Source organism: Colletotrichum gloeosporioides (assembly GCF_011800055.1).
Source record: "Colletotrichum gloeosporioides strain Lc1 chromosome Unknown consensus_10, whole genome shotgun sequence".
Taxonomy (NCBI): domain Eukaryota; kingdom Fungi; phylum Ascomycota; class Sordariomycetes; order Glomerellales; family Glomerellaceae; genus Colletotrichum; species Colletotrichum gloeosporioides.
The window spans coordinates 176,077-189,752 of record NW_025544655.1 but is presented as its reverse complement, the minus strand read 5'-3'; the positions used below and the strand labels follow the sequence as shown (position 1 = coordinate 189,752).

The following is a 13,676-nucleotide window of genomic DNA, read 5'->3' as shown; positions in this document are numbered from 1 at the left end:
GGGATCATGCCGTCACGGCAGCCGGAGGCTCCATGGGCATGTTCCCCGACCCTGCTGGTGTGCTCGGGGCCGGGGCGATTTCAGGATCGGGAATCTGTATATCCAGCTGCGAAGGCCGTTAGCTTGAGAACATCGCAAACACCAGGGGAAAGAAGGCTCACAGTCATGTAACCCGTCCGCCTCAACGAAATGATGCGCGGCGCCATTGAGGGGTCTTCGTTGCCCACCGTCTTCTCCATCTCGTTATTCCATTGATCCACCCATCGTTCCAGACGCTTCAGCCGGGCCTTGACACCAGTGAAGCCCAAGTCATCCCACAACCACCCCGTCACCAAACCCAGAACACTGTCCATTATGTTTCTCCAGTTGTATGGGCTGAATATTGGCACAAGCTCACCATTCAGCCTGTCGATGATACGGCGGAATTCTTGCTCTGACAAACCAGCCGGGTCGAGAATTTCGGGGTATAGATTTAAGAACGTCGGTGCCAAATCTCCTTCCAGCAACCAGTCCCGCCGAATGCGAATGATACGCGTGTTGTGATACTCGGGAGAGTCGATCGGAACATGAGGATTTAGATGCGGGAAACACGGGTGCTGGGGGCCCCATTCCTCGCCGAGATCTGGCGGCAATTCCTCTCCCATGATAGACGAGTTTGATGAGGATATGGCTGAGCCGATTCCATCGCCAGCCGACACATTGGAAATGCGTGGGAGCACATCAGGTCCACGCTCCAAGTCCTTAGAAGTCCCCCGCACCTGTGCCTCGGTAGTCTGCTCCATGATTGCTTTTCCTTTGCCCTTGTCGACGTAGGCGAAGTCCACGACCAGAGGGTTTGACACGCTTTGACCTCGCTTTCGAAGGCCAGTAACTCGAGGTTCGACGGGTGGTTCTGCAGGCGCGTCGCCTTTATCGTCACACAGGCCAGAGTCGGGGTCTTGAAATGTCGGCGACGGGTCGGCGGATCTTCTTCCGTCGTATGAATGACGAACCGAGGGCGGAAGGCTGATGCGGTGTTCGGCGTTCCTGTCGAGCTGAAGGCTTGCGCGATTCGACGTGGAATGTCTAGTCTGACGTTGTTCGGGGAGAGTCAAAAGCGGGTAATCGCCTGCGCCAATGCCCAAGGGATCAGAGGGATCGACGGAGTAGGGATCGAGGGTCGGATGTGATAGAGGAACTGCGGGAGGAGGCGGTGTCGATGGACGTCGTTTGCGAATGGTCTTCTCGGGGAGTCGCGGGGTCGAGTTTGTTGGGTTCCAGAGGCGAGCAGCTGAAAGGTGAGGTAGGCGACGGGCGGCGGAGGATGCTGCACGATTCCGAAAGGGAGACTGCGTGAAATAGTCTTTGGGGTCGTAACCGCGAAGAAGTGATGGGCTGCGGCCCTGAGGCAGGCCGGCAGCGGCTACTGAACGGTCAAGGTCGGGCGAAGCGCCAGGGTAGGCAGGCTGCTGCGATAGCGTGGGCAGGCGAGTGTTCGCGGATGCATCTAAGGTGGCCGGGTCGGGGGACGGAGAGGTGAATCTCGCGTGGGAAGCCGTGGGAAAGATGGTTCGAGGAAGGCCGCCGAGAGGTCGACGGCCTTACGGGGAACTGTGGAGTACGGGTCTGGTCGAAGAGGAGTTTGCAGCGACGCCTGGGCCACGCTCGTGGAGATCGCCAGGGCCTCTTTACTCGACGGGAGCGACGGCGACGGCAGTGACGGGGAAATCTGGAAATGCGCTGGCGACAGAGATGGAGGGGACGTCGAAGGACTGTGACTGGTGAGAAAGCGACAGCGCAGGTTGGAGTCGTGCAGCAAAACGATTAGGTTTGCGGCTAGGAGAGTGGAGCCTCGGACAAAGAAATGCAAAAGACAGGCGAGAGAAGAAGCAGCGACTACAGCAGCAACGACAGCGACGATGGTGGCTCGGACGGCAGGATTAGCTTTCGCAGAGGCGGTAGGGTCGGTGCAGGTGGAGGAGGTATTGGTGTTGCTGGCGGCGGAGGTGGTCTCAATGCAATCGTGAGTTATGCGGCCAACAACAGCGCTTCGCCCTTGGAGGGAAGAGCAAAATGTGCTGCCGCAGGTGGTATCTCGGGTGGTAGCGGCGGCGGTGGTGGTGGTGCGGCTGCTTTTTCTGCTTGACAACGACGACGGCAACGACCCTGCAGCGGCAAGAAGCCCAACGGAAGGATGGGGACCTGGACGGGGATGGGTCTTCTTGCTGCAGCACCAACGGGAGCAGCGCCTGATCGCGTTGGTGAATGATGAGGGCCAATTATTGGCAAAAACTGGCGGCCGTACAGGCGTGACGAGGGCGCAACGGGGCAGCGAGTGATGATTTGTGGAGCGAGCGTTCAGGGGGGAAAGGAGAGTCGCCGAGATTGGGTTAGCCTGTGAGTGTGCCCTGAGTCTCGGTCCCGGCATTTTGGGAAGACTCTTGTTCTGGAGGCTGGGGATGCCTTCCCCAAGGCCCAAGGCGAGCTTCCCTTCCCTACCTCAGTGGTCCTTGGCTCTGGGTCGGCCCTGTGGAGGTGGGTGAGCTTTGAGCTTTGAAGCCCGCGCGTTGATGCAGGAACGGTGAGTAGCCTGGACCTGGACCGCCCAGCACTAAAAGACTTTCTTCCTCGACTGCGTGAGGACGTGCGAGCGGACGTGCTTGCCTGCTTGTGCCTGCGCTATGCTCTGCTGCTTGGATCCTGTCGGGTAGAGCGAGGCCCGTGACGATATGTTTCTGCCTGGGTGGGCACCACGACGCTGCTGCCGCTGGGTGAGGCGACGCGCTTTCTTGGTGACGATGTGTCGCGTGGTGGTTGTGCGAGTCCGCCGTCGGCCTCGTGCGAGATCACGATCTGCCTGGTGACCGTTTCACTCGTCTCTGTCTCTTCGTCCCTGGTTTCTCTCCTTCAATGATCGTCTGGTTTTCGCCGTTGGTTCCGGAAGCGCCCCGTGAGGGCGATGTCTATCGTGTGTCTTTTCGAGCGACAGGTATGTCAGATTTCAGCCCAAAAACTTGTCGCGGGCGAGTCGAGGGTGGGAGTCAATGGAAGAAAGAAGAAGACAGAGACACGTATAGCTTAAAACCCAAAGATGCCCCGCTGCTTGGGGGAAACGGCCAGAAGTCGACGACTCGACAATCGGACGCTCCGCCGGGCAGTCTCTGTCACAGATACAGTGTACAGCGTCGAAGCTCCCTCCTGACGCAAGGCTCGGTGGAGGCGGGAGGGTTCACGGTAAAAAAGAAAAGAAAAAGAAGGACCTGACACGATCCGGAAACCCTTTCCAACGAGCCGTCCCCAGCCCAACAATATATGACGCCGGCTGCTTCAAAACCAACCTCACGACTTGCAGCCATCCCGGAACCTCCTCAGCCTGGCAGGACCCTGTCTTCCCGGCTCACCGGCCATGGTGCTTTAAATTGTCCATTTTGCACTCAGGTCTACCGTTCTGCAGAGATTTTCGCCCAACAGACAGGCTCCCGCTCGCCTTGCCTAGCCCTCGATCAATACGGGCTGGGCAACTTTTTCCAGCCTGGCCTCCAGGTGACGCACTCACTACATACCGTACGGAGTACCTGACCATACGCTTTCCCGGGCCCATTGAATCATCCTGGCTCCCCGAGAAAACGAGGCCAGGGTTTGACCGGGTTGCCCGCGTCGGCAGACTTCTTTTTCAAGCGTTGGCAATGTTCCCGATGACACCTTGCGGCGCGTTTGGCAAAACATTCAGTGGTCCTGCTGACCGGCTCGTCGGGATGGCCACGTCTTCGGGATGAGGGAGACGATTGCACAAGATCCGAGCACACTCTCACATATGTACAAGATTGAGCCTCCTCTCTCCTCTGATAGGTAGGCGTCTGCAAGTAGGTATCGAAACTCCCAAAATGGTGCAACGGCTACAGCTCGACGAACCCACACGCCACGCACTTCTTCGCGTCCCCCGTCATCCTTCTGCGCGTTGATCAAGCAGATGCCGTCGCGACCAAAGCGTCTGTGCGCATCATCTCATTTTCACATGATGAGATGCCTTCCATGCAGTTCAAATCTTGCTGTGCCAGGTTCTTGGAGCTTCGAAAGCCCCGAACGGCTGGCAAATTGGCTGGCTGGGCACGGCGTTGCTCTCGCCCTCCTTTACCTTCCCCCTCTACCGAGTTTTCCTACTTGGCCCAAGACATGTCAATAGAACAAGAAATAAGCACCAAAAGGGACGCTGATCTACAAGGTTCCCCGAGACTATCGCCCTGAGATTCGACAGATCTTTCATTCGAACCACAATTCCTGGTCCTAATTCTGGCAACTCAGGTACGGCTAGCGGGGCGGTGATTCCGCCAATCCGACCAGGGGGTCGCCAACTGGGCTCAGGTACGGTACACCATGATGAGGTACCCGGCGATGGCCCAAGACTAGCAGCCTGCGGCTGGATGAAGTCACTTCTGTCATCATTGGACAATCTGCCTGCAAGATGGATGTAAGGGCCTTCCAGCATGCCTTACTTCACCAGACTTGAAACACCAGCTTCTGGAAGGCTCAGAATGCAGACAGATCAAATCCGACCGAAGCTTCTTGCATTGGTTGGGAGCTGTCTCAGGGCGGTCAACCTCCCGTTGCAGATTGAGTCTACTTCTGGGTATTAGACACAACCTGCACTGGCGGACGAACGAGAAAAGTGATCCCTTGCAAACGGAAGGATGACATTCCCGGCGTCTCAATCTGGCAATGTTCACGCCCATGGGGCACACGAGCGAACAGGGCATTCTACGTGTCGATCGTGCTGTCCGGATAAGACAGCCAACTGCTGCGCGCGGTCGCGCTTGCTGAGCAAGACACATGGCGCCGGAGCTCTGTACCGGAAGATAATTTTGTTTTCGAGTTTGCAAATGACACATCTCGGACACGAGTAGTCCGCTTCGTGTTCAACCGCAGGTTTCGGTTCCACGGTTCGTTTGTTCTCGCGGCTGGCACACGTCAATGAGACATTGTCGTAACCAACTAGAGGAATTGCGGGGTTCCGTTTGACACCCGACTCTCAGACATATTTCAGCCAGCCTCCATCAGCTCAGATGGGTTAGGCGATGCAAACACCCAAGTCTTGACGTCTTCCTTTTGCAACATCAAACGACGACAGTCCAAACGACTCGGCTAGAGGTGGCCTCCAGCAGGGAAACTGGTCGTGCTTTGACTTGCCTATGAGGGCAATAAGGTGGCAGCGGCCGTCCGATTGCATTTTGCGCTGTGGCCACATCGCGCAGTCGAGCCGCGTCTCTGACTGGGCTAAGGGAAGCATTGGGTATCCTGCCACCACAACGTTCGCTCGCAGTCCGACTTGCGGGGTCGAGACTGAACATTCCCAAGTCGACATGACTAAAAATCTGGAGGGGCGCGCTTGGAACGAGGAGGGCTGAAGGACGCGGTCGCGGGAATAACACCTCGGTGACCTTACTGCACCACATGCTCATCCGAACCGCGCGGCAGCGAGGTGCAGTTTGACATCCTGGCAGCTTTCTTGAGGTTATCTTGAACCATCAGGTCTAATTCAGACGATGACAAAGTCGCTTCGGCCAGCCCCGGGGCACGGCCAGCGATGTGGAGGCCCCGTGACGAAGAAAGACTCGTCCCAATGCGATACAATACGGTGGTCCTCCTCTGAGGTAGATTCGCCGCGAAAGCAAGAGATTCACTTCCCGTGCTTTACCTCCCACCGGGTCGACTTTGATCACCCGGTCTAGGCCCGTGGATTCGGACGAAATACTGCAGAGGATTGGCTGAATATGACAGCATCGGTGCTGCAGCAGTCCATGTTTTTGTTGGGGCGGGAACGGAAGGCAAGGCGAAAGCCCGTGGCTGCATGTCGTTACCCGTTGCCATACAACGAATGACTGCAAAGTCGAGCCATCACAGGAAGTAGCTTGGACTGCGGTGCCGAGGTATCAGGCGCCGCCAGTGATTCTCAACGCCTTTTATTGCACTGCTAGGGCAGAGACTGTCTGTACTTAGATACTCGCGCCGTACGAGATGCTCGGAATCGACAAGCCGCCATGGGCGTAGATAAGGAAGGTTATGGGGCAGATGTCAGGTGCAAGCAGCGAGCTTCTGACGACGAGAGGTAAGGTGCCGACACTCATGTCCCATATTAGCAGGTGGACGTGGTTCTAGATGATGACCTGCCGAGGAAGCAGATGGATGGGTCACTGGCGATGAGATGATGAGATGGCTGTTTCAAGTGCGGTCAATCCTCGGCGCTGGGCCGATGGGAGAAGACAGGAGCAATGTAATACCGAGATGAAGATGTTGCCAGCTTGCAGACGGTATCGCTAGTTGCGCTGTTGAAGCACTCGCAGAGAAAACACGTGGAGATTGCGATTATGCACCGGGCAGCAAAGAAGCACGAGGGCAATACACCTTGGGTGAAGGCAAGTAGGTAGGTACATGGCGGCAGGCGTGGTGGTTGCAGAGGCGCATCCAGCAAGGTTGCAGCGGAGAAGCTCTCCCGGCAGACGGCGTGCGCAGTGGATCCTTACAGGGTGGGCAGCCCTGGGGCGGCGGCGGCGGGAGCAGCCTGCCGAGAATCTGAGTGAGGAACGCGAAGTGACCAAGGGTGGCCGGGTGGGGGTGACGTTGAGGGTGCATCATCCCCATCCCTGCGGTCCGCAGTTAGACATGCAGGAAACATGGAGCAAGCAGCAGCGGCAGCGGCAGCAGCCCATTAGCAAGCAACAGCAAGCCGATCTGCTGTTGGGCCAGTTCGGCATAGTTGTACCAGTAAAGATGGATCCGATTTGGTCAACATCAATGGAGCTTAGACAAGGGAGCTTCTATGCTGCATTGCTGTCTCTCTGCTCTGCCTTTCTCCGCCTCCATCTCTACCTACCTTACCTTACCTGAGGTACTTTCACCTCCTTCCGTAGATATCCAATGCACCTACCTACCTACCTAGATAAGGCAGATATCGCGTGCTCGACGACGTCTTCTCCTCACCTCTCGTCTGCTCCTGCATGCCGTCGCATCCCCGCCTCCATTGGTTGAGCTCCTAGCTGCTCATTCCACGTCCCATTCTTGGGGCACTCAGGAACCGTACGGATACTTCGGCCACAAGTACCCGGCCCCGATTCGAGACCCCGACTCACGCATCAGCAGCAGCGTCAGCGTCAGGCTTGCTGCTGGCCCAATCACAGTGCGGTACCTTGCCTTGCGATCAAGCTGTCTTGGGTACCTTTAGCAGCTTAGCACCGTGTCTTAGCTGCGTCCAGCAGGGAAGGCAAGGCAAGACAGGGCAAAGGCAGGGAAGGGACGATCCCAAGTCGCCACCAGCCAGTCCCAAACTAAAACCACGTCCATTCCCGCCGCGACGAACCAACCCTCAGCTCGTGGCGCTTCACTCGCCCTTGAACGACTGAGCCGGTTCGGTCGCACGTACACACACACCACGACTTGTGGCACGCCGCCGTCGCCGCCATTTCCCCCTCTTCCTCCTTCTCCTCTTTCCCTTCCGAATTCCCTTTTCTCCCCCTTCCTTAGCTTCCTCTGCTGCCTTATTGCTCAGGAGATTGTCTCGCCTCGGGAAACCCCCTCTACTCTCGTCTTGCTCTGCACTACCTTAGCTCGCCTGCCCGCGTCGCGCATGAGGAATCCTCAAAACCCCTCGACTGCCTGTCCCTAGCCTGGACTCGCATGTCCGCTTCTTGATCCCCCGACTGTCCCTACAACACGAGAAACGATACAACATCCTCCACCGACGGAGCTTGAAAGCGACAACACTCCGAAGACGCCGGAACTTGCGGCTACACAGAGAACTAGACTAAACATCCACCTCCCTTTGGCCATGTCCGACGAGAACGGAGGCCCCCGAAGCCCGATTACGCCGGTCACGGCGACGAGCAATATCAGCAGGAAGCAGACCGTTTCCTCGCCCGGCGCGACACCATCACCAGCACCCTCGGGCCATTCCATCAAACGCGCCGTGACTGTCGATGAGTCCTCGCAACTGCGGCGCCGGACGCCGTTTGGCCAGTTTCCAACAGAGACATCCTTCATCGAGAGAGCTGGTCTGCATCGGAGGAGAAGTTCAACACTGTCAGATTATAGCTTTGGAGAGGCGAGAGACCTGTTGAACCCAAAACCGACGGGCGTGGCGCCGGCATCATCCGACGACATGTCAAATTGGGCTTCAATCCCCCTAGCCTTTGCTCTCCTCCCGGCTGTTGGCGGTCTTTTATTTAATAATGGCAGCGCTGTCGTGACGGATATAATGCTTTTGGGCTTGTCGGCCGTGTTCCTGCACTGGTCTGTGACACATCCATGGTAAGTCCGGCGTTTACAATTCCTCGTTGCGGGGGACAGGTTCATCCGAGCGCTGACATCGTCGCCCAGGAACTGGTACCATTCGGCACAGTCAGTGCGCGTTCGGGCAGAGGTCAGCACCAGTGCGGTCATCGACGACGAAAGCGAGAACGAACAGGCCGTAGGGAGCCCTTCGTCGACGGCGTCTACCTTGAACGGTCATGCAGTTAACGGAAGTCTTGACGATGCGTCCGAGGTCCCCACCACACCCACGTCGTCGGTACAGGAACCGGCGCTCAAGGTTCCACAAAATGCGAAGAAGGATGACGCACTGGCCGAGCTCTGGGTACATGAGATCTTGGCTTTGGTATCATGCTTCATGTTCCCCATGCTGGGTGCATATCTTCTGCATGCCATTCGCGCGCAGCTGAGCCGTCCCTCCGAGGGGCTGGTATCCAACTACAACCTAACCATCTTCCTGCTTGCTGCAGAGCTCCGCCCGTTGTCACACATGATGAAGCTAGTCCAGTGCAGGACGCTTCAGCTGCAGCGAGACGTCCACGCAAACCCGTTCAAAGAGGAGGCCGTTACGCCGGACCAAGTCAGGGTGTTGATGGCCAGGCTAGAATTATTAGAATCGCGACCGGAGCCGACGCCGATTAAGCAGAATGGCAACTCGGATACTTCCAAAATCAAGCAAGAGGCCGCCATTGCTCGCGATGTTCGCAACGCCATCCAACCCGATCTTGATGCTCTGAACCGAGCAGTGCGACGGTATGAGAAGAAAGCTACGGTGCTCGCCTTTCAAACCGAATCGCGCTTTGCGGCTGTTGACACACGGTTGAACGACGCCATCGCACTTGCAGCTGCCGCGGCCAAAAACAGCGCCGCGCGGCCGGGATTCTTGCAGTGGCTGGTAGAGTCAGTGTGGGCCATCATCACAATGCCATTCTTTGCGGTGGTGGCGTTGTTGGTTTTGCCCTTCAAGACGGTCCGTGGGCTTCTGAAGCGTAAGAAGAAGCAGTTGCCGGAACGGAGCTCGAGGTCGGGTCGCAATGGCAAGACGATGGGTCACAGAATGGCGACAGACCGACCCCCAAGTCGAGTTTCGAAGCGATGAGCAGTCCAGGTGGTGACTGATTTTGACAGGAGTTTGTGAGATGTTTTGTTCTCAGAGTGTGAAAAAAAAAGGGGGCCCGTCATAAGGATGACACCGGCCGGGGGGTTATGCCTTCAAAACGGATGGTCAGGGTGACGGTATACACGGCATACGAATCAGGTTATTGGCGTTGTAATGGTTCCTGCGGCGCATAGCTCGCGCTGGGTTGATGAGCATGACTTACCTCGTATTGTTAGTGTCGAATCAAGTTATCGACGAGTAATCCAACAAGCAAGCAGCGTTGCAAGTGAAGCAGCGTTGATGTGGAGCTGAACAAGACGAAAGGTGGCTGATGTGTACTTGACTTGACGCCTCCTGGAATGTGGTGATAACCAAGAATCGCCGTTGATGCAGCGTGACCATGAACATCTGCGGTTATGTCCATGTCAGGCTGTGCATATGGGGTTGTTTGTCTAACTCACTCACTATCAACCACGAGGTTCCGCGAGTTGTCAAATGGCAAGATGAACAGCGACACGGAAGACTCAAGTATATTGCATTCCGTGCTGCCACGCGCGGGTACACACACACACATCTTCTACTAGTGAAGACTCGTCTGCCTGTCGTCAATATATGCTCTCTGACCCTCCTCGTTCTGGCGCCGCGATACTAGACCCCAAACGAGAGTCTAGCAGACCAGGGCGGATGGACCCAAGACGACGGCTCACAATGGCATTGTGCGGGTGGCTGGAACCGAGAGGCACGACGGCGAACAGAGCTTGCCATGGACCCGAGCCCGGGCCCAGATCCCAAAGATCACACACGGCCCATGGCTCTTTTTTCTTTGGAAACGAAGGGGAGGCGGGAAGACAGCTCAGGCGCCGAAGGGTTTACAGTGGGGCTGAACGGACGTCCTGGACGGCGATCAGGAAGCAGCGTCAGCCATGTAGGCGAGGCCCGTTCGGACGCACAACCCCGCGAGGGTTGTTGGATGGGGTACGATGGAGCCGGCGGTTTCGGAAGAGCCAAAACCCCAAGGACCTTGACGAATCCTGGGGAGACCATTCTTTTTGGAAAGTCTGATGGCATCGCTTCGTGAATTCCCTTCTTGAAAATTTGGCTCGGGGGCGTTGAACGGACTTACACGACCAGGGTTTATTAATTGATTCATGGTACTGGGCCGAAGGCAAGATCTCGGTTGGAACGAACGGCAGGTCCTAGTTGACGAACGGGTTGACTCGTTGTCGTTGTCGTTACTGTTGGGTTGGCATTGTGCCGCGTACATACTTGGTAGTCTCGAGGAAGTCAAGGATTGTTCCCCGTGGCTATGAAGTCGAAGCCCAGGGTTGGCATAGACAGTGGTCATCAACGTTGCAGGGGACAGCCCGACACGAGCCAGCGGCATAATCATGCCCCTCCTCTCCTCGAGGTCGGACGAACCGATCAGGGCAGAGTAGTTCAGTCGATTAGGAGAGGGGAGTTGCATTCGACGAGCAGCATGGTTCACAGAGCATGGGGTTTCCGACGGTACGATATGAATCTCCTGGCCAGGAGGCTGAAAAAAAATGAAGGCAAGCAAGCCACTGGCTTACGGGAGTCCGCAGACACGGCTTTCGGTAGTGGGACCAACTAGTCAGTCGTTTGCGTCGCACAAGAGCGGTAGATGAGTCCGGTGTTGCGGCGCCGAAATTGGTCTTCTTTTTTTCTTTTCCTAGAAGGTCGGCTCAGATCAGTTGCCCGATTCAACCGTCCAGCTGGCTGACAGGGTTTTCTTCTTTGCCTCTTTAATTCTTTTTGATGACTGAGAGGCCTTAAAGAGTCAACAGTCATTCGCCAGGATCGCGAGTATGGGGGAGGCTCATGCAGCGAGGCATTGCTTGTATCAAAATGACCAGGATACGGGAACCCCTTTATGCGATGAGGCGCAGAGCGGGTGGATCATATCCAATGTCTCCCTCCAGCGACCATGGTCGATTGGGCTCCTCTCAGTCGCCTACTCTGTTGATTGTGGCCGGCATGCCGCCGTCATCACTCAGTATGACGCCGGCAAGGAAAAAAAAAACTTAAAAAAAGCTTGGAGAACGTCGAAAGAATCCTTCCCTTGCGAGATTGAAGGGCTCGAAGGAATGGGTGGGCCCTCAATCTCCCAAGAGTCTGAGCAAGAACGCCTCGTGGGGACGACAACGCAGCTTGAACCTTGTTTCAGACCAACAAGTCGTTGTCTTTGAATGGAAATGCATGCCTCGCGGTGCAAACGTTTCTGGCAGAAGGAACCGTTGGGCAGCATCCCATGTACCCCAGAAGCTAGTATTGTTTCCAGACGCAAGCCTTCGGAACAAAGCGCCAAAACAAACTCTGTTGAAGGTGGTTATTATGCTACTGCAAAACCGACAAAAACAAGACGCAAAGAGTCAAGACCAGCGAGAGGAAGAAGATTGGGCCCATGACCGCAGCGGCGTTCCAATAGCCCGGAGCCGATCAGACAAGGCCAGGGGGCTGTCAAGACTTTGAGAGCCGTTGTGACGTGAATCTCGCCCTTGCCGAGCTTCACCCACCGAAGCAAAGAGTGGGGGAGAGTTTTGCCCACAGGCTAAAGTGGGCGCCTCTGATTTTTCTTTTTGTAGCGGCTGGCATGTCGCATAGTTCGAGATGCGTCTGTGGCGTCGGCGATGACTAGTGATCGGACTGTTTGTAAGACGGACACAGACGAGCACACAACCCCGACGGCGCTTTGAGTTCCCAGGTCGAGATTCTGGAATTTCTCGATGGCGAAACACAGACACCAGACCTGGATGATCGGACGGTAAGAGATGGCATTGTGCCTTGGTAGGAATCAACGAGGGATTATCTGAAATCTCGATCGGCGGGACAGAGACCGGCAAGCAGACGTCCTATCACGATACACCCGAGGTGGAGATGGATGGAGTGGGGATGATGGGTCGAGATTCAGATCTATTGATGCTGACGATAATGTTCGGAGCTTCACGGCGAACGTTGAAGCTAGGAAGTTGAGAGTTGGAAGCTGGCTAGCAAAGTCTGTCGTAGGCGGCGGTGGAGAGCAAAGGTGTTGATGTTGCAGTGGAGTTGGCCATACCAAAGTGAGTTCGCACGCAGTTGCTGTACCTGCAGAGTGCATCGTTAGTTTTCCTACGTAGGTTGTAGGTTCTTGGAGGTGCCGGGCAGCAGCAGCAGCCTAGGTAGGTACCGTTTAATTAGTCCGCAAGCAGCTAGCCCTATGCAAAAAACGGTCTCGAGTGGGGTTAGCGTGGTTGGCACCTGCGTTTGCGCCCTGTGGGTGATCAACGACGGGACGGCGCCGGTGAAGCAGACGGTCCTCGTCCCGCCGCGCTGGTGCGACTCTCTCATTTTACGCATCGCGACCTTGCCATCTCCAGTTGCGCTCCCTTGAGAATAATTTGCAGCTTCTGGACAGCCCACCGCGTCGACCACGGAGATGCTGCATACTCAGCTGCAGCCTGCAGGCAGGTCGCAATTTGCAGCAGGTCGACGTGCGGTAAGGGTTCGCTTCCCTTCCCTTCCCGTACGGGCAGCTGCATAGTAGACGCCACCGATCTCGCGGTCGGCCTGATTCAGTTTGCAATATCAGCTGTCGTCCATCAGACGTCGACTCGACTTTGGCATCGTTGCAGCAAGACAGCCAGAAAGACCCTGCCTCGGCCAAACTATGGGCTCGGCGCCGCCAGGAAGGGGGGGAAAAAGGAAGCTCTCACAATGCACCTTAGGTCGCGGCGCACATGCGGGCCGATGCGTCCGGATTGGGATACGAGTTCATGCTGGATGGGGATCAATTATTGAGCGAATGTCCCGATTCTGCCATCTCTCGAGTCTCTGCCTAACCTGCTAATGGTAGACCGCACGGCACCCATCGCTGAGCTGTTGCCGTGAGACTGGGCTAAGGCAGAGCAGCAGCAGCAAGACCGTGAACGCGCGCCCGCCTCGGGCATTTCTGGGGGGCAACCGACCGACCAGGAAAGAACGGGACGGCACACGGCTTCACTGGGCCTTTCTTGCGTGTTACCATGGAACTCGATTATTGTTGGCTCAGCTTCACAGAGCCAGGGCAGGCGCGAATGGGCTCACCTCACCATCGTCCGGTATTCCACGCCCCTCCAAATCTCAAACCGTCCAACGTCCATCCCATCTCCCATCTCATTCTCATCCCAAGCCGTCAGTCCACGCCCATTGCCGTCGCCCATTTGGCCCTGCGTCCAATCCGCCCTCGACACTCACTCACACCCCACGGACCCCTCCTTTCCTCTGCCCCTCCATCATCAGCCCTTTTTTTTTTTTTTTTTTTTTT

At 56.4% G+C, this 13,676-nt stretch overlaps 2 protein-coding genes across 2 annotated transcripts; one reads left to right on the top strand and one right to left on the bottom strand.

The window, feature by feature from the left end:
- Window positions 1–4: 4 nt before the first annotated feature.
- Window positions 5–2,407, bottom strand: GCG54_00006596 (uncharacterized protein; the record flags this gene model as incomplete). The annotated part of the gene is made up of 3 exons (XM_045406595.1): window positions 5–106; window positions 162–1,486; window positions 1,585–2,407. 3 exons carry the CDS (start codon window positions 2,405–2,407, stop codon window positions 5–7), a joined length of 2,250 nt encoding a protein of 749 aa, XP_045269847.1.
- Window positions 2,408–7,798: 5,391 nt separating this feature from the next.
- Window positions 7,799–9,376, top strand: GCG54_00006595 (uncharacterized protein; the record flags this gene model as incomplete). The annotated part of the gene is made up of 2 exons (XM_045406594.1): window positions 7,799–8,277; window positions 8,347–9,376. The coding sequence occupies 2 exons, from the start codon at window positions 7,799–7,801 to the stop codon at window positions 9,374–9,376; spliced, it is 1,509 nt and encodes a 502-aa protein (XP_045269846.1).
- Window positions 9,377–13,676: the final 4,300 nt, after the last annotated feature.